Genomic DNA, 19,267 nt, shown 5'->3' with positions numbered 1-19,267 from the left:
CTGCCCGATGTGCTCTGCTCTGCCCCTCCCTGCAGTCTTGACCGCGGCGACACAAAACAAGGGCAAAGGGGGAGCTAAGGCGTAGTGGCAGACCCCTCTTCCCTGTCATCACAAAGGCATCAGAAGCTTTGTGCTTTCGTGGAGCCATCAGTTCTCAGCGTCTGAAACCCAGGACTCAAAATGGGGCTGGACCTGCCAAGGTCCCGAGTTCCCTCCCTTGGGACGGAGCTGGGAGGCAGCCGAACACATGAGCTGGGCACCTGGGTGTGGCAGGCACCTGCTCCAGGGTCCCTAGAACGCAGACTCAATGTGTACCTCATAAGGGAGTCCCCTTCTCACTTTTGAGAACGGAAACCATCACTGGGATGGCACTTTCCTGGCCAGTGCACCTAGGATACATAATGCGGTCTGAACATGTTACTTTCGCTCACTATACATCATGGTGGTTGCACGCACAGCCTTCGGAGATGACAGAACCTAGTCTGAGGCCGGATTCCCCATTTATGGTACTATCGGCACGACCCCGTCAAGCTCTCCCACCTTCAGTATTTCGTTTCCCACCTGGGGTTCTTAATATATCTAATTAAGTCAGATGTGTGTTTCAGGATGGTTTTATTCACACCAGTGAAAACTCGGATGAAACCGGCTTACACCATAAAGGGAACTGGTGAAATCGTGTAACTAAACGTCCCAAGGTAATATGGACTTCAGGTGCGGGCTGATCCAGGGCTCTGACTTCATTTCTGCAGGCTGGCTCTGCCCTCTTCTGTGTATTGGCTCCATCCGTAGGCTGGGCTACCTCACGGTCTCATACATGTACGCACATGTTTACTTACAGACACGTGTACATGTGCGTATAAAATACACGTATAGAGACTGGATCATTTGTTCTGATCCCCAGACGGTCAAAGAGAATATTTCATACTCTCCTCTGTTAAGAAAGAAAAACTTGTGTTCATCCGTTTTCAAACGGCTCTATTCCCCGCCCTGCAGGAACTAGAAAATGCATGAAGGGTTTGTGGACTGGAAGAACCATAGTCATTTCATCCCTGGTTTTGCCTCTCCCTTTCTTCTCCCACATGGAGGGGCTCTGGGAGTGTGCCGTATCCACGGCGAGGTCGGTGACAGACGTGGGTCTGGAGACGTGAAAGGCACTCGGACAGTCACTACAGATCGACACATGCACTCAAAGCGGCCAGTGAGGACACGTGCGGCACGGGAGAGACAGTCACGGCGTCCTCCGGTTATGAAGACTTGGGGAAGTACAGCAAGATCCTGCCAGTTGCCCTTCTGGAATCTCTCACCACCGATCCTGGACCAACTCTAATCCCTCCTCGGGCTCCTAACAACTATTTTCCACCGTTGTGTAGATGACAACACCTTCTTACAATTCCGTAAAGCTTTACATAGTGTCAAAGACTCCTCTGTCCCAGCAGTAGTCCGGGATACCCCGCTGGGTGTGAGGGGGAGGTTCTGGCGTGGACCTCCCGGGGCGCCCACGAGCAGCCAGGCACTTACACACCAACACCGCCCGTGTTCTCCGTCTGCCGCGCTCTCTGACTTCACAAGCAACGCTGCCGATCCACTAGGATGTGACCTTGGTTCACAAGTCCCACTCCAAGTCCTGCTCGGGTTGTCTGTTTTTCCCCCGCCTCTAATTTTGCATCGGTGCTACCACCCCTGGATGCCAGAGCTCTGCCCACCGGTCCTGGGGTAAGCTCAGGGCAGCAGGACGGAACTAGGTTGTCCCCACTTACAAGAGTCTGGGGGAGACTCCTGGGTCCCGCTGGGGAAGCTCAGGGCTCAGCAGGTCCCCGGCCTGGTGTGTGCTAGGTGTGACGTAAGCAACCGGACACCGACTCCAGGAGCTCCGGCACCTCCACCGTCCGCGGACAGACGTCTGCCCACCCTACAGCGAGTGCAGGGTGCACACGGGGAAGACTTCGGGCCACAGGAAAGCAGGAAACACCTGCAGACACACGGAGTTCACGCCAGGGTCACGTCCCGTCCCTCTGCTCTGTGCCTCAGCTGCGAACCAGGGCGAGGGCCCCGACACGAGGAGCTCTGGGCCCCGGCTCCGCGCCTCCTTCCTTCCCTCCCAGCTGCGAGCCGCCCCGTGTCTCTACTGCAGGTTAGAGACGCCTCTGCAGAGCCCACGGGGAACCCTCCGTCCATTCCCATCCGCCGTGCTGCGCTCACGGACGGAGGGGGGCGGGGGACAGAACTCAACAGTTCGGATGTCGGCTTCTTCCCACATCTTGCGGTTCTTTCCCAAGAGGCCGCTGCCAGACCCTCTCCGTGTCAGCCTCCGGTCTTGCTTTCACGCACCTTCTCTGTACGTCCACCCACCGCCCCTGCTCCCCTCCGCATATGCAGACGACCCTGTCCCCATCTTTCCCTCCGTCTTCCCTCCTCCTTGTTCCCCGTCCTTCTCTCTCCTCCTTGCCCACCCCTTGACTGTTTCTTTTTAAAAATAATTAGTTGTTGGGGCGCCTGGGTGGCTCAGTGGGTTAAAGCCTCTGTCTTCAGCTCGGGTCATGGTCTCGGGATCCTGGGATCGAGCCTCGCATTGGGCTCTCTGCTCGGCTGGAGCCTGCGTCCCCCTCTTTCTCTGCCTGCCTCTCTACCTGCTTGTAATCTCTCTCTGTCAAATAAAGAAATAAAAAAAAAAAATTAGTTGTTTGGTGTTACCAGACCACATAGAGAAGGCACGTCCGGGTGGCTCAATCAGGTGAGCATCGAACGCTTGATTTCGGCTCAGGTCACAATCTCAGGGTCATGAGATCGAGCCCCGCATCAGCTCTGCACTCAGAGGGGCGCCTGCTTGAGAGTCTCTCTCTCCCTGCCCCACCTCCTGCTTCGGCTCCGACCCTCTCTCTAAAATAAATAAATAAAATCCTTGGGAAAAAAAAAACACACACACAGAGAAGCATATCAAATTTTTAGGACCTTTTCTTGTATTTTGAGTCCTTAGTGGAAAGCACGTGTACAGACTTCCGAAGTTGGAGAGGAAGTTTGATGTAGGAATCAGGAAAACTCCCAGGGCCGACACACGACCACCTCTGCCGGACCCTTCCCTTGAAGTGCGTCCGTAGTCCTTTCCTTGCGCCTCAGACGAGGTGTTCAACCAGTCGCGGGCGGCAGTTCCGTCCGCCGCACTGCTTGGCAAGCGCATCGCTATCGGGGGGCACCTGACCTGGGCTGACAAAGGAGAGTCCGAGACGGCTCCGAGCCCGCACCCTGTGACCCTCCCACTCAGCGCTGCCTCCACAGGGCGGTTCTCGCCCACGGCCTGGGTGTCGTCCGTGCCTCCACTCTCATAGGCTGGGGTCCGGGTCTGGGGGAGCCGGGAGCCCTGCCAACCCCCGTCCAACGCAGCTTTTTGGCTCCTCCTGCTGTCGTAGGGTCTGCTTCCCACACCCCATCTGGGAGGGCTTTCCTGGGCAGATACGGCCCTGGACGGACCCCTCTCGGGGTGCCGCTGCCTTCAGGCTGAGATCTGACCCCTCTCTGGCGCCGTCCTCCTGGCTCTGGGCATGCTGGGCTATGGCTACCCCCCTCCCATGACCGCTGTCCCTGCTTCTCCCTGAGGAACCTCAGAGACACCAGGAGCCACGGCCCCGCTTTGTTCCCTACGCTAAAATGACCCCAAGAGGCGTCCCCCGGCCACCCCGCAGAGCTCGCCCTCTCTGCCCCCTGGCCTCTGCTCACTCCACATGGCTTTTCTCCCCACACCATCACCACTGCACCTTTTCCCACGTCAATCTGGCCTTTTCTCTTTCCCGGGAGAACCCAACTCCGGGGGCACAGGCTTCAGCCCTCGATCGAGTGCCCCAGAGCCCTCTCCTGCATGAGCAGTGGCGAGGCTGAGCTTCCCGCGCGCCCCACGAGCCTCGGAGAAAGCCACAGCCGCTGCTGTCGGTGCATCCTCGGCGTCCGGCCTCACGCCGGGGAGGCCCCTCAGACACACCGCACTGACCCGACAGGCCCAAGACGCCATGCAGGCGCTGAGACTCTGGGCCAAGGCCTCGCCTCACTTCCTGACAGGCTGTCCCCGCCGGAGGCTGGAGGACAGGCCCTCGCTTGTGCGGCCTCTTCCACAACTGGGCATCCAACTCGAGACCAAGCGACCCGCTGTGCCGGTCCCTCTGCTGCTGTGACAGATCATAAACTCTGTGGCCGGCAAGTCCACAGCCTTCTCCCTGCCAGTTCTAGAGGGCAGAAGCCTGAGACCTTCTGTTCTTGGTGTGGACCGGGCTGGGTCCTCCTGGAGGCTCTGGGACCGCCGAGTCCTCGCTCTCCGGCTTCTGGTGGCTCTCGCTCCGTCATCATGGACCTGTTCCCTCCTCTCAGTGTCCCCCGACTTCCCTCTTGTCAGGACAGGTGACAACACCGGGGCCCCCAGATCATCCAGGACTGTCCCTCTCAAGATCTTCATCGAATCCGGTCTGCAAAGTGCCTTTTGCCAAACACCATCATGTTCACGGGGTCCTGGGGTTAGGACACAGAAGGGTCACTTCTGGGGCCATTATTCAGCCTTCCATCCGGTGCAGGACACGGTGGGGCCCTCCACCCAGGCCACCAGTCCCGTGTGTCCCACGTGGACTCTGAGCTGGGCCTCCGATGCTCCTGGGGCCAATGGGGGACCCCTGCCCCCGGCGTCCCAGCAGACACACGGCTGCTCTCCCCGCCCGCTGCTGTCAGCATCTCCGCCGAGGGCCCCGGCCAGAAAAGAGGCGTGGAGTCCCCTGGGGTCAAGCGACGGGGCCTCTACCCAAGCTGCCAAGAACAGCGCATTTCCACGCTCACGGGGGCTTCTCTGGGTACGGCTCACTGGCCACGCACCATGTATGGGGGTTCGCAGAGGGAAGGGAAAATAAGGAGGGAGCATGTGGGGATGGGGGGGGTAAGAAAAGCATCAAAGCTTCTGAAGTCATCGGAAAGGAAGGCTTTTTTCTTTTTTCTTTTTTTTTTTTTTAAAGATTTATTTATTGGACAGACAGAGATCACAAGCAGGCAGAGAGGCAGGCAGAGAGAGAGGAGGAAGCAGGCTCCCCGCTGAGCAGAGAGCCCGATGCGGGGCTCGATCCCAGGACCCTGAGATCATGACCTGAGCCAAAGGCAGAGGCTTGACCACTGAGCCAGCCAGGCGCCCCAGGCTTTTTTCTTTTTCACCAAGTCCTGGATGCAGGCGCCGATGAGGCTTCAGGTCACATGGAAACGAACGGCTGCCCATCTGGAAGTCCAGAGAAGCCGCCACCTTCCTGCCTAGACCGTGAAGGAGGGATGCGAGTCGTTCTCGGCCACCGAGGGCTGACCTAGAGCGGTGAGGGGAAGCAGCACAGGGCTGCAGAAGGGCTGCGTGGAGGCTGTGGAGCCCGACACGGAGGCTGGGCATGCAGGAGGGGCTGAGTGCCTGGCCTGGGCGGGGGACAGCCAGTCAGGGGAGGGGACAACACAGGGCGCTGAGGGAGGGTCCACGGCTGGGTGGCACAGCACTAGAAGCAAGGTCTGGAGGCCATACTCGGCGCTCGTCTGCGGGTGGGATGTGGAGACGGTAGCAGGAAGCCCGATCCGGCCGTGCCCATCACCCCAGGGAGAAGGAGCCCCATCGGGGGGGTCACAGTGGCATCTCCAGTCTGTACCCCCTCTCCCTCGTGCACACGCAAAATGACAGTGGTTCATTCTAATGAGTCACTCCTATACTCGTAGGCCGACTCTTGGAGTCCTGTGTCCCGAGCCTCAAAACACAGGCTGTCAGGGGCGCCTGGGTGGCTCAGTGGGTTAAAGCCTCTGCCTTCGGCTCAGGTCATGATCTCAGGGTCCTGGGATCCAGCCCCGCATCGGGCTCTCTGCTCCGCGGGGAGCCTGCTTCCTCCTCTCTCTCTGCCTGCCTCTCTGCCTACTTGTGATCTCTGTCTGTCAAATGAATAAATAAAATATTTAAAAAAAAAAAACCCACAGGTTGTCAGAGAAAAAAGTGATAAATGCTGATATTCCAACAGTCTAAATCTTTCTAGTTGTGCCAATGCCCCGTGAGCACGGATGCCCCACGAGCAGCACCCTGTGAGCACAGATGTGAGCCCTTAAGATCCTACAGGTTGGACACCGTTTCCCACTTTGCTGTGGCAGTGGGTCCTACACAGTCTTGACTAAGCCACACATCAAAATTCATGTAAGATCTAGAAACAGAAGACGTAGAAGTACAAAGTCATGCCCACCCGCCTGCTGTTTCCTGGGGTTTCCTGGGGTGAAGGCAGGTAGCTCTAGTCCCACTGTCTTCCCAGGCGCACCTGTCCTATTCCCGCAGGTAATTACAATCACAGCCCACGGCGCGAGCTGAAGGTGTTCTAAAAATAAGAGCTCCTCTCTGCTCCGTTCGTCTGGCTTCCTTTCCTCGGCTTTATCTTCAAAGTCAACCAAAGAGAGTCACTTTAGCAAGTCCCGGGACAGGACTGTCCTCCTGGGGCACTTCTGTGCATTTGTCCTGAAGGCTGTGGCCGGAACACACCTCAGCAGTTTGCCAGTGGGCGGCCAAGGGAATGGGGGTCGTGCAGGCTCCAATGGGGACCGCACGGCTTCACGGGGCTTCCGACTGCCTTCCGGCCTCGCGGACACCTTCCCACGCACGGACGTGCCACATCTCTGGGCCTCCTCTTGCATTTTACTCACGTTCCTGAGTAACGCGCTTTCTTTTATGTCCATGTTTAGAAAGGGACTGTCCACACTATACCTCAGATGTGAAAATACATCTGGAAATTAATATTATATCTAATCTTAGTTCTAGAAAGTTTGCGATTATCTGGGGTCCTAAGTGTGAACAAGGGGACCCAAATGAGCAATTTTCTTAAGTCCCTAGAGCATTTCCCGCGTAACCATTCCAAAAGAGTCTTTCAAAGTAGAATCCCTCCAGCTTCCCTTATAAACTCAGCTACATATTTTAACGAGTCCGAGCCGCAAGCCCATGCGCCTTGGGCGGGACGGTGCGGCCAGGATCGCCTCGGCGCAGAGTGTCACAGCTCCAGAGGACTGCAGGGACGCGTCAAAGCAGGTCCGAGACGCGTGTTCTGGCCACTGTCATCTGCAAATCCCAGGCCTGAAAATACGACGCCCGAATCATTCCAGGGGCGTGAAGCCTGCCAGTCCCCTTCAGAGCCCTCCCTCCTCTGGCAACAGAAGAAAGCACGATGGCCAACGGCCTGAGTGCTCCCTCGCGGATTCCGTGTTTTGAATCTTGCTAATTCCATATGGGAGCACAGAGCGGACCGAAGAAAGGACAACTCTTACCTCTCAGATGCCGGAGAGTGTCTGGGAGTGCCTCGCCCCCTCCCAGAACCCCAGCCCCAGCCACGCTGGTTCAGGCCCTGGAGCGCTACCCCAGGACGGCGTGAACTCCCGCCTCTGTTTTACTGGAACTGCTGCTCCATGACTTACCTTCAACAGAACAGCCCCAGAGATTAAACCATCACTCCCGGTAACCTCAACAGAGGTTAACTTCGGAAAAGCTGCTCTGTGGTGATACTACTAACCTGAAGCAGATGTGTACTCCGGAGGGCAAGAGAGGCTGACAAGAGGAGAGAAACTCCGCGTTTCCGAATGCAGTCAGTGCAAAACTCCTTGCAGAGAGGGCCCAGCGAAAGCCAGCTCCCAGCAAGACCCCAGGAGGCCAAGTGCAAACCCTCCCCTGTGAGGCCCATCTCACTCCTCAAGCACTGAATGACTCAAGGATGGCATTAGTGTATGGCTGTCCCCGCAGGAGTCCGAAAGGATGGTGTGCCTGACGAGGCTGAGGGCAGAGACGAGGGGTGCACCAGGCGGCCCGGATAGGGGGCGGCCAGCAGGGCCGGGGCGCATCTAGCGGCGGGTGCAGGGTGTGGCGGGAGAGACACACAGCCCAGGGATCCCGAGGACCCTTGCAAACCAAAGCTCGTGGAGGAGAGGCTGCCCTGTATTTTCTGTGTGCAATCAAGCAGGGCTCTCTGACCAGCAGCGCTCCTGCGACGCCCCTTCCTGGATCTCAAGAGATGCATGCACATTACCATAACAATACACACTGCCCAGGAAGATCATTCTGACACCTGCTAAAGCCCGGGGACAGCGAGGAAGACTGTTCACCAGGGCCCTGCGACAGGGTCTCGCAGCAGGGGAGGCAGACCGAGGTCACCTCAGATACAGAAGAAGAGTGGGGATTTATGGGCAAGGAGCCGAGCCCAGGGTGTGCGAGCGCAGGGCGGTCTTCCTACACTGGCCTCGTCGGATTCTCGCTGTGGGCAGGGGGAGACCAGACGTCACCCGCAGGGCGGTGATAAGGGATAAGGAATTCTGGGCGCTGCACGGATGACACAGGAGCCCAATGTCGGAGCCCAGTTGGGAAGGGGGCCCCGGGGAACTGACTAGTCTGATGGAGGAGAGTCTTCGTAGGGCGCTTCTCGGGTGGTTTCAGGCGCAGACCCTCGCCTTCTTGGGGAGAAACGGCAGGTCTGCGGGCACTGAGCACACGCTGGCCATCGAGTGCCGCGAGCAGGTCCCCGTGGCTCCCGCGCCGCCGCCACCACGCCCCGCCGCCGGCTCGGAGCCCGGGAGGCTTCTGACACAGCTGCAAACCAGACGTGATGAACACGTTTTCTACTGAGTATATGTGCGCCTCATCATTGCTTGATTAAATCACACTGTGGCTGAACAGACCATTTGTTGATAATTCCTACTCCAGTTTAATTTAATAGCTTTTCCCCGTGAAAATATATGGGCAAACGCAGGACGCGGGAGGAAAGACAGAACGTGACACGACCCAGCGTCTCAGACACACGAGCAGCGCGTCCTGGGCGAGGCCCTCGGCACCGGGCCGCCGCCCGCCTCTGACAAGCGGGGAGCCTTGGGGCCCAAGAGGAAGCTCTCCCCGGCTAAACGACTGGTCGCCGCCTCCATACGAAACAGACCCATCCTCGTTTTCCCCACATTTCTGGGGAGCCCTTTCCAGCCGAGCAGCCGAGCGCACGGAACATTCTGCGCCACACCGGTTAACCTGTCTTGCTGCTCAAGCCCAGATCTCTCTCTCCACCTCGCCCCTGCCCCGGAGAGCTCGGAGCTCCGGCTTCTGCCCACGGACCACCGCCCGCCTGCAAGCACAGAGTGAACCCGGGTGCGAGCTCAGACAACGTGTGCACGTCTGTCGCTTTCCTGTGCTGCTGAGCCCAGGAAAAACGTACCGAAACCGTTTCTGCCGGTCGGGGTATGCGGTGGAAGACAGCGCGAGGCTTCGGGAAGGAAGGCATGAAGAAGGTGACAAACGCCAAACGGGGTCGCGGTGGTCTGGGTGGTCTTTCCACACGTTTCTGAACAAGCAATATTTTGGGGACTTTCTTCAGCGTAAGGAGAGTGAGTATGTCATGAAATTGCTGAGGTAAGGCACATGCCAAAACGTGGCCACAAAGAAATTAATTTATTGTGTTTAAAATAGAATATACATAAGTAAGACAGTAAGCAGATTAAATACTTTAAAAAAAAGATTTATTTATTTATTAGAGACAGAGAGAGAGAGAGATTGAGTACAAGTATGGGGAGCAGCAGGCAGAGAGAGAGGGGAAGCAGGCTCCCCACTGAGCCAGGAGCCCAATGCAGGGCTCGATCCCAGGACTGAGATCACGACCTGAGCCGAAGGCAAATGGCTTCACGGACTGAGCCCCCTGGAGCCCCTTCAATACTTATTAATATGAACCATTTCTTGTGTTCTCATTTTTGTTGTTGTCCTTGTGGTCTGAAAGCCCAATAAAAATTAGGCTTCCCATAGAATTTTTGGGTGCATTTACTGAAAGTACCTGAAAATTATTTTAATTAGAAATGGTTTTCCGGGAAACCACCCAAGTTCTAGAAGAAGAGCTTACCTATCAAGCACCAGGAATAAGCCTTAATGTTTATCTTTCCAGGAAGCTTTCTTTTTCTCCACAACCAGAGCCAACATCACTCCCAGGATCTGCTAAGAGTTCCTTAGCATTCACTTTATTCAGACATAATGCTTCCCTTTAAAAGGGCCATTAAAATATATTCGAATGTACACATAGACAGCACCTTGGTGACCTGTAACCATGGGAAATAGAAATTAATTGGCAATTGATATAATTAGACTGTTTAAGTCAGGGATGCCAGAAATTTCACACAGTAGGTTCCCTTCCCAGGTCTGCCTCTCTCACTAGAGGTCAAGCTCATCGAGGGCAGAGACCACACAAAGACCACACCCTATGGACCAACTGCTCAGCACAGTATATGCTAAAAATTCTTTGTGTAAACAACCGAGCAAGTACAAACTTAATGAAATTCTTCCACTCAGAAGCTTCCCACTTTTCCGTATCCCAGCTAGAGGACTTGCGTTCTGTCGTCACTCACCCTCAACCGTCTTTCAGTCAAAGTGTCAAAAGTGATAGGTAGTCAAAGAGACGAAATAACCGTTCCTGACATGAACGGTCTTTGAGCACCGATACCTTTAACAAACCAGCAGATAAATCATGCTGGGTAAATAATATCACTTTTTATTAATTTAAAAACTGTATTCCTCCCCCCACAAGCTCTTCCTAGTCAGCCCCTCTGAACCTTCCACAGCCCCAAGCCAGGCTTTGGAGCTGGAACGCGAGACCACTGGAGTCTCTCCTGGGAAGCAAAGGCTGAGCCCAGGAGGATGCCTTCCCGAAGCTCCTGAAATTGGGATGCCGATGCTGGGGTGTTTCCTGACTCTAGAAGCTGCCCTAGCTCACGACGCCATGGTTTGGGGACCTGAACTGGTGATGCGTTCACGGTTTGGTGCAGTGGCTCACAGGGGAATCGTAAGATGAGGAAGAGGAGTATCGCCATCCAGCCAGACGACGGGAACTCCATCTCAGCAAACGGGGCCGATCCTAGTGAATGACGGTGTAGAAGGAGGCCTGGGAGAAGTGATCTCTGGCCTCTTCTTCCCCTAACTACAGAGGAAGGTCGTCTAAACTATTAATTACCAGGCTGAGCGTTTACTGAGACAGCACAAGCCATGGGTTCTACAGGCCACGGGGGCAACCCCAGGCTCACAAAGCACCGGGAGACAATGAGCACCGTGAAAACCATCACGAAGCCCAGCAAATATTCATCGGTATCCATAGCTAACAACTACTGACCAGCCGCACCACCATCCAGACTCCGTGTTCGTCTTTACGTTCCATAGCTTACGCTTAGCGCTTCCACCCTACGCGGCAGGAAGTCCGAGCCCATCTCACAGTGGAGGGGAAGGGGCTCATGGAGGTGAGAAGCCGCCACCTGCCAGGAAAGATGATGGTGTGATGTGAAGCCCAGATTCACCGGCCGTGGGTGTGTGACGTCACCTGGAACGTTGCAACTTCCGGAAGAGGTTCTCCAGAATAACTTTAGGTTGTGAAGCACCTTCCAAAATACTCCTCAGAGTACTTTCCTTTTAATAATGACAATAGCTTTCTTTCGAGTCCCATCTAATACGTGGTAAACTTCAGTAACCGCAGGACCCAGAAGGGCTCTGATAATCACAGACGGCACACACTCTCCCAGCAAGAACTTCCTTTAAAACAGTCTGGGCGCAGGAGCATAGGCAAGGCCCTTGGTTTCCCTGGGCTCCCTTTCCTCATCTACACAACGGACTGCGAATCAGGAGCCAATTACACCTTCCAGGTAGGTGCCGAGCCCCTCAGGCAGTGATGTCAATGTCCTTGAAATCCGGGTGAAGGTCAGACAGTGAAACCTGATATCTTTCTAGGGCACACACAAAAAAGTCTAGGAAAGATACCCAATTACCCTTTAGAAACCCCAAAAATCATGCTTGCCGGAGTCAACGATCTGGCCATCTCAGCTGGTGCAACACTGAGACACTCTAAAAATATTTAAGCCGGAATTCATAAACTGCTTCCAAATCTGATTAAGTAATCTGGCTTCTCTGTTGGCTAGGGATTACCAAATGCCGGAGTCTTGATTCAAGTTAGATGGGTAGCTCAGTGGGTTAAAGCCTCTGCCTTCGGCTCAGGTCATGATGCCAGGGTCCTGGGATCGAGCCCCACGTCGGGTTCTCTACTCGGCAGGGAGCCTGCTTCCCTTCCTCTCTCTCTACCTGCCTCTTTGCCTACTTGTGATCTCTGTATGTCAATTAAATAAATAAATAAATAAATCTTTTTAAAAAAAAAAAGCAAGTGAAAACATTAAGACGGAGTCTCTCCCTGGAGGCCATTTTACTGAAGAAAAGAGTGTTTTTAACTTCAAGTAACAAGTGTTTATGTTTATGGCACCAGATTCTGAATCCAAAAAACAAAGGTTTTCAATCGCTGTGTATATTTTACAAAACAAATTTCACAGAAACAATGAAAAAATGTTTACTTTTACACAATGAGCCATCTTTTTCATCAGTCCAAACGGGAAATATACATCTGCGCCAGTGCTTATGTGTCCCACTACTCAAGCTCAAACTATTGACAGACCTCCCCCACCCCCTCCGAAATTGTCGATTTTTGGCCTACTCCTTGGCCTACGATATGCTGTGGATATGCGAGTGCATAAACAGGCTTCTCTGGAAAAAGATGGAGAGGCAGCTGGGCAGGAAGGTGGAACTTGCTGGACAGAATCACAGGGTCAGCCACTTAGTAGGTCCCCCACTAGGTGGAGGCATCACGAGGCCAGGACTTCCAGGACTTGTGGTTTGGGATCTACAAGGCTGAGAAAAGGGCTGAACACACAGCAGGCTTTTAAAAAGCAATTGCAGAACGAATTAGTTGGCAAGTTTCCGGCAGAATCCTGTTGGGTTGGGGGGAGGCTGAGTCTCCCATCAGTAGAATGAGGACTGTAAAACATGCCTATCTGAGTTTTCATAAGAGACAGGGGAATGCATCTGTAGAGAACAGAGCCCTGCATCCAAGCTGACCATCCTTCTCAGCACTCTCCAGCGCCCACCATCCCGGTTACATGAAGTGCTCGTTGATTATGTGCTGATAGAGGAATGTGATAATCTTCTCTAGTCAGGAACAGACCTTCTGCCTACCCCCTGGTATATCTATGATTTTTAGAAATTTTGTTTTCACATTGAAGAAACTTCTCTTCCATCCCCCTCTTGGTTTCCCATTATGTTGTTTTTTTGAGGCACAAACCCAGTTCTCCCCGCTAAACCACAACATGGGAGAGGAGTGTATCGCGCTGATGGGATTCCTGACCCTCCACCAGTTCAGCCCAGTATCAGCTTGCTGCCAGTGTCTACTGCTGGTCTTCCCGAAGAGCACTGGGGGGTTGTCCACCCGTGTGCCTCCCGCTGGCAAGGACAATAAATGAAACAAGGAGCTGTATAGTAAACTTGGCATTTTGAGGAATAAAAATTTATTGGGCATAGAGGTAGTGTTCTGACTTTCTGTTCTTATCAACTTTAGCTTTTTAAAAAGTGCCTGAGATCCAGGAAGATGATTTATCCCACTAACTCACGTTTAATTTCCATCAATGTGAAGATGAAGGCAAGACCTCCCCACTATTTGACTCACAGTTGTATTTGTTTGAAAAATATGTTCTACCCTCAGAAAGCAGCCACAAAGAGCCTATCTGGTCCAAATCTGACTTAGTGATACCATAACAGAAACTTTCCAAAGCAATTCCCTGTTGCGTTCATGTCTATTCCACAGCTTTGCTTAAAGACCTGGTAATTGTAACAACCCATGCCTGTATCAAATATCATGGCAGCCGGGACAAAGAAATCCCAGACGAAAAATGTCACATTGTTCCAATTCATTTGATTCCTTAGAAACAAGTCAAAACCGAGATAGGTGCCAGCCTTTGGTGAAGGCCAGGGCAATGTCAAAGGGAAAGGCTAGGCTGTGTGGCCAGCCCCTCCCCCAACATCACAATGTCTCTCTCTCTCTCCTTCTCTGTCTCTCTTTCACTTAAACACGTTCCACCGTTTGGTCATCCATAGATTCAACCATGTAATTTGGCCACCGGGACAAAGAGAACAAGATCTGATTGCAGAAATTAAAAAAACACAGCAGAGAACGGTCCACAGATGACTTTGGAAACCCGAAGATGACAAGATGAGGGACAGGAGAAAAGGACACAATTTTCAGGGTCCTCGGGTTTCAGGGCGAATCTCTGTCACACCCGGGGCTGCAGGGATGCGCGCCAGGCACTTCGGTCCTGAGCACGGTTTCAGACGGGCCCGCGTAGACTGGGTTGTTGCAACTGACTGCAAATACACCAACATCGGCCCCATACGGTCGCACTTGCGTGGCTGGGGGCCACCGAAAGACAAACTCACCCCCAGCCCTCGACCCACGGCCGAGGGGAGCGCCGCGGCGGTTCTGTCCGCGGGACCTCGGAGGCGCCCCGCGGAGCCGCGGTCCAGCTGCACGGACCGAAACGCCCTCCCCACCCCGAGCACCCATCTGGGCACAGCGACCGCTCCGCACCTGCGCGGCCCCGGCAGCAAAATGAGTTAGAAATTCCACAGGGGAGGGTTAAGCCCCCGATGGGAACCCGAGGGCCGGTCCAGTATGGCTAAGTCCCAACAACGGCGCTCGGTCCGGTAAAACCGGACCGGCTCTCCGACAACTTCAACTCCCTGACCCGCGCCGGGGCGTCCCGTGCCTGTGACAATAGAAAGGGCTCGGGATGGCTCCGCGCCCGCAGCATCCCCGGGCGCCCCGGGGCGACGGCGCTTACCTCGAGTCGGCTGAGACTGGAGCTCTTGGAGCGCGACTTCTTGCGCAGGTACACGGAGAAGAAGCGGCGCACCGTGAACTTCTTCATGCTCAGGTCCATCGCCCCGCGCCCCGCCGCGAGCAGCCGCAGGCCCGGAGGACGCGCATTCCCGGCGCATCCCAGGCGCGCGGGGTCAGGTCCGCGGGCGGGGGCGCGTCGCGGGGGAGCCCGGTGCGGCGGCCATCGGCGCGGGGCGCGGGCTGCGGGCACAAAGGGCAGGCCGAGCCGGCCACCGCGGCCCGGGCTCCTGCGCTCCCTCCTCCCGCGCTCCTCCTCCTCCTCCCGCAGCCTGCGAGGACCAGCCCCAGACCGCCCCGCCCCACCCCGCCCTCGGCCACTACCGCCAATGAGTGCCGCCGCCCCAGCTGCTTCCCCTCGTCCTCCCCCTCGTCCCCTCCTCCTCCTCCCGCTCCTGTTGCTGCTGCCGCCGCCTCTCGCGGGGGACCAGCCCCGGGCCGCTCCGCCCCGCCCCAGCCACTCCCGCCAATCAGTGCCCGCCGCCCCCGATGCTCCCTCCTCCTCCTCCTCTTCCCCCTCCTCCTCCTGCTTCTGAGGCTGCTGCTGCGGCCTCGGATGCTCAGCGAGGACCAGCCCCGCCCCTCCCCGCCCACAGCCACTACCGCCAATCAGATGCTCCCTCCTCCCCCTCCTGCTGCTGGGCAGCCGCAGCAGCCGACACCGCCCCGCCCCACCCCGCCCACCACCACTACCCCCAATCAGATGCTCCGTCTTCTCCCTCCTCCCCCTCCTCCTCCTCCCGCTGCTGCTGCAGCCGCCACTGCTCCTGCTGCTGCGGCCGCCAACGCCCCTCCCGGCCCCGCCCACAGTCACTACCGCCAATTAGATGCTCCCTCCTCCCCCTCCTCCTCCCGCTGCTGCTGCAGCCAACGCCCCGCCCCACCCAGCCCCGCCCACAGCCACTATCGCCAATCAGATGCTCCCTCCTTCCCCTCCTCCTCCTCCTCCCGCTACTGCTGCAGCCAACGCCCCGCCCCTCCCAGACCCGCCTCGCCCCGCCCACAGTCACTACTGCCAATCAGATGCTCCCTCCTCTCCCTCCTCCTTCTCCTCCTCCTCCTCCTCCTGCCGCGCAGCCGCTGCAGACGCCACGGCCCGGGAGGACCAGCCCCGCCCGGGCCAGCCCCGCCCGGGCCAGCCCCGCCCTCCGCCACTGCCGCCAATCAGCAACCGACAACCCAAGGGTTCCCTCCCCCTCCTCCTCCCTCCCTGACCCGAGGAGCGCCGAGCAACCCGGCCCCGCCCTGCCCGGCCCACTACCACCAATCAGCGCCGCCGACGCGCTCCCCCCCCCCACCCCCGCCGCGCTCGCTCCGAGTACTCCCGGCGCGCTGCCCCGCCCCCCGCCCACACCCGCACCGGGCGCGCCCCGCGGAGGAGCGCTGCGGCCTGCGGGGCGGGCGGCGCGGGTCCCGGCCTGGTGTGCCGCTCTGCGGTCCGGCTGGGCTGTTTTCGGGCTTGGGGGCGTCCCTACGGTTTTCTCCCCTAAAACAGCCACAGGCACGCGTGGGCTCAATGCTCTGCGGTGCCGAGCAAAACTTTTGTCGATTAGCGGACATTTCGGGAAAATGAAACAAAATCCGAGAGGCTCCGGGAGCCTTGGCCCGCGCCCTGCACCTCTCCCTGCCCCGGGGCGCCCGGCCCCGCGGGTCCAGCCGTCGCCACCCGGGAGGCACGGACCCCCACGCGGTCTGGGGCAGCCTCCCCGGGAAGTGCTCGGAGCACGAGACATCGTTCTCCACCACCTCCGGCTCCGCGTATAGAAAACCGTCCCAAGGGTGACTTCCTAGGCCCCGCAGTGTGCCGAGGCAGGCTCTGGAGGCCAGCTGCTGGCTGGGGCGCTGGAGGGGATTTGCCTTAAAGGGGAACACATTTATCTAGAAATGCTCAGCAGAGATCTTGGAGCTCGGAGCTCCGTGCGGCCTCTTCTGTTGGTACGATGTGCGCGTGCGATGTTCAGAACAGGGTCGGACGAGGTCAGTGCCCGGCCACCAGCCCCCGAGAAGGTCGGAAACTTCCGTGCGGTACTGTGTGACAATGACAAATATGGATGCCGCAGGCCGGGCAGTGGTGAGCACGGAGTTCAGAGTGGACGCTGGTGCGCGGCGTCCTTGCTTGGAGAGCTTGGGCACACTCATGCTCTGTGTCCCCATCGTGCATCTCCAAGATGAAAATATGCATGTTGAAACTGGTTCCTGCTTCCCTCAAGGGTTCTGCTGGAGGGCGATTATCCCCACTCTGGGAAACAGCTTCTTACCACCTAGAGACTCCCCTTCTCCCTGGCTGCCCTTGAGGCATCTTGGTTCTACACAGAGGCAAAGATGGGCCAGACCTATGCCAGGTTGCAGCTAAGCTCTGGCAGAGAGCGGCTGAGGGACCGGACATCGGGCTTGTCCCCAGCCCCAGGAATAAGGAGGGGGTCGGCTCTAGCAAGCTTCACGGGGGGAGCCGGTGGGAGTACCACACGCCAACTGAGACATCTCAGGGCCATCCTGGTCACGACAAAACCCTCGGGTGGCCTCGATCAGGGCTTGGGCTTTACTACAAGAGCACGCTGACCTGGTGTAACCAAATTGGAAAGGAAATATCTTATGGGGCATTCACCGTCCCCACATTTGAGTGCAACCAAACTGTTCAATTGAACTTGGAGTCTCAAAAGACCAAAAAAAAAAAAAAAGAAGAAAAAGTTTCATATTTTCAGCTGGAGAAATAATTTCATTGCTAGAACATTTCCGTTTGCCTTTATCTTTAACCCGGTGAAGTAAGTTTATCAAAATCAAAAGAATCATTTACCACCACTTCCGGTGCTAAGACAATGACTACCTCCAGACCAAGGTGAGACCACCCTGATACCCAGAGGTATCCCTCCCAAATCCTGGGGGAAAGGGGGAGCTCAGTAAAGGCCCCTGTCCTGATGGTGGGGAGGGAGTAGGGGAGCAAGCTCAACAGCCTCCAGGTGACCTTGAGTGTTTCCCTGCCCTGAACACGGAAGCCCGACTTGCATTCTATGCTGCTGCAGTCACCTCGGTCCCACGAGTGGTCACCTCGGTCCTACGAGTGGTCACGGACACCTCCTGCTGCCTGGGGCCATACTCAGCCCTAGGGACACAAAGATGACTCCGGCCCAGCTCCTGACCACAGAAGTTCACAGCCCCATGAAGAGAAGGTGAGCGGATAGACAACCACGATGCAGTTTTTAACGCGACGTGAAAGAGATGTGTAAGGAGATGCTACACGGACGGAGACGAATGAGAAGTCGGTCCCAGCTGGAGGAGGTGGCATTTGGGGTGACCCCCATGGAGAAGGAGCCATGTTTCCTGGGCAAACAGAGGAGGTAGGGTCCCAGCTTGTAGAAGAACCGGGTTATTGGGAATTTAGAACAAAGGGGGTTTCATGATTGATTAATGAAAATTGAGTTCCACCGAGTCCCCAGGACACCTGAGGCATACAATTTCAGAATTTCAGAACAATAACTAAGGTCTGGTCCACCCTGGAATTCCCCCTTCTTTGAGAACAGAACACGCCCTGGACAGGAAGGAGAGGGAGGAAGGTAACTTGGGCAAGATCTGCATTGTTATCCCCTTCCTTTCCCTTCCCCCGAAGGACTGGGTAGGGGCGACACCACCTCCTTCACTTCAAGCCCTACCCCACGAGCTGTGGTTTGCTGTGGATGCCGGTCAGGTCTGAGTTCTAGAGAGCCTGGATGGCTCGGGGTGGTGATGAGGAGGGGCTGTTCACTGAACGGATCTGTGTTCTCGGGGCTTGTAGGAGAAAGGACGCAAGAGGGTTTCATACAGACCAGGTGTGGCCATGTGGTCAAGGGGCTAGTCTGGGCGTCCCTGGGAGGCTGTCTGGAGCAGAAACGTGCAGCACCAGGCCCAGGGCTAAGGCAAGAGTTCTAGGTAACTCCCCAGTCTGGAGGCCTCTGTCCTGTGAGTGCGTGCAGCTGTGGTCTCGAGCTGCAGTAATCCAGAAGAAGACAGGACAGCTGTCCATGAGAGAAGGGGTCAGAGTGAGGCCACCTGTGTGCAGACCGGTTCCAGCGAGTCTGTTCTCTGCCTGGATCGCCTCCCCTCCACTCTGACCCTGGCAGCCTCCCAGGCTGAGACAGCCTCAAGCCGGGCAAAGAGACTGTGAGTCTGCTCAGTTAGTAGGATTGGAACTAATGTCTTAATCAAGTATTTAAAACTGAAAGCAAACATGATCGTTGTCTGGGAGTGGGAAGAAAAAGCGACGGGAACTGACAGGGCTCCCCATCGTTCACTCCCATACGTACTGCAGGGTGTGCTCAGATCCCATCACAAGCTGCATGTGGTCAACAAACCAGGTACAAGTCAAGAACGGGGTCCGGGCTCCATTTATAACAGTGAGGGCCTCAGAGGATGGAGGTCACCACTCGGCGGGGGTCCCACAGGGCCGCACCCTCAGTGCGAGGTGGACAGAAATAACCCCCTTGCAGATCAGGGCTCGCGCCTGAGCGCTGGCACTAACCAGACAGGACCTCGCGAGCGAGAAGGACCCCCTGAGCATCCGGGTG

At 56.4% G+C, this 19,267-nt stretch overlaps 1 protein-coding gene and 1 long non-coding RNA gene across 4 annotated transcripts in view; both read right to left on the bottom strand.

Annotated features, from left to right (window-relative positions):
- Positions 1-19,267, bottom strand: part of RPS6KA2 (ribosomal protein S6 kinase A2) — a 308,891-nt gene that overhangs the window by 134,656 nt on the left and 154,968 nt on the right. Inside the window, exon 1 of one of the 3 annotated variants that reach the window (XM_046005544.1) lies at positions 14,674-15,038. The exons of the other annotated variants lie outside the window; for them this stretch is intronic. Within the exon in view, the coding sequence (XP_045861500.1) occupies positions 14,674-14,772 (99 nt within the window). The 5' untranslated portion in view covers positions 14,773-15,038. Of the gene's footprint in view, positions 1-14,673; positions 15,039-19,267 lie in introns of those variants that run through there. 3 annotated transcript variants of the gene reach the window in all.
- LOC123941804 lies at positions 8,275-11,968 on the bottom strand. The gene is made up of 3 exons (XR_006818356.1): positions 9,882-11,968; positions 9,207-9,359; positions 8,275-8,596 (listed from the first exon to the last, which is right to left on the bottom strand). It is a non-coding gene; the product is annotated as an uncharacterized LOC123941804 (long non-coding RNA).

Source organism: Meles meles, chromosome 5, assembly GCF_922984935.1.
Source record: "Meles meles chromosome 5, mMelMel3.1 paternal haplotype, whole genome shotgun sequence".
Taxonomy (NCBI): domain Eukaryota; kingdom Metazoa; phylum Chordata; class Mammalia; order Carnivora; family Mustelidae; genus Meles; species Meles meles.
Note: the sequence above shows the minus strand (reverse complement) of the source record. Positions and strands in the feature narration are given on the sequence as shown.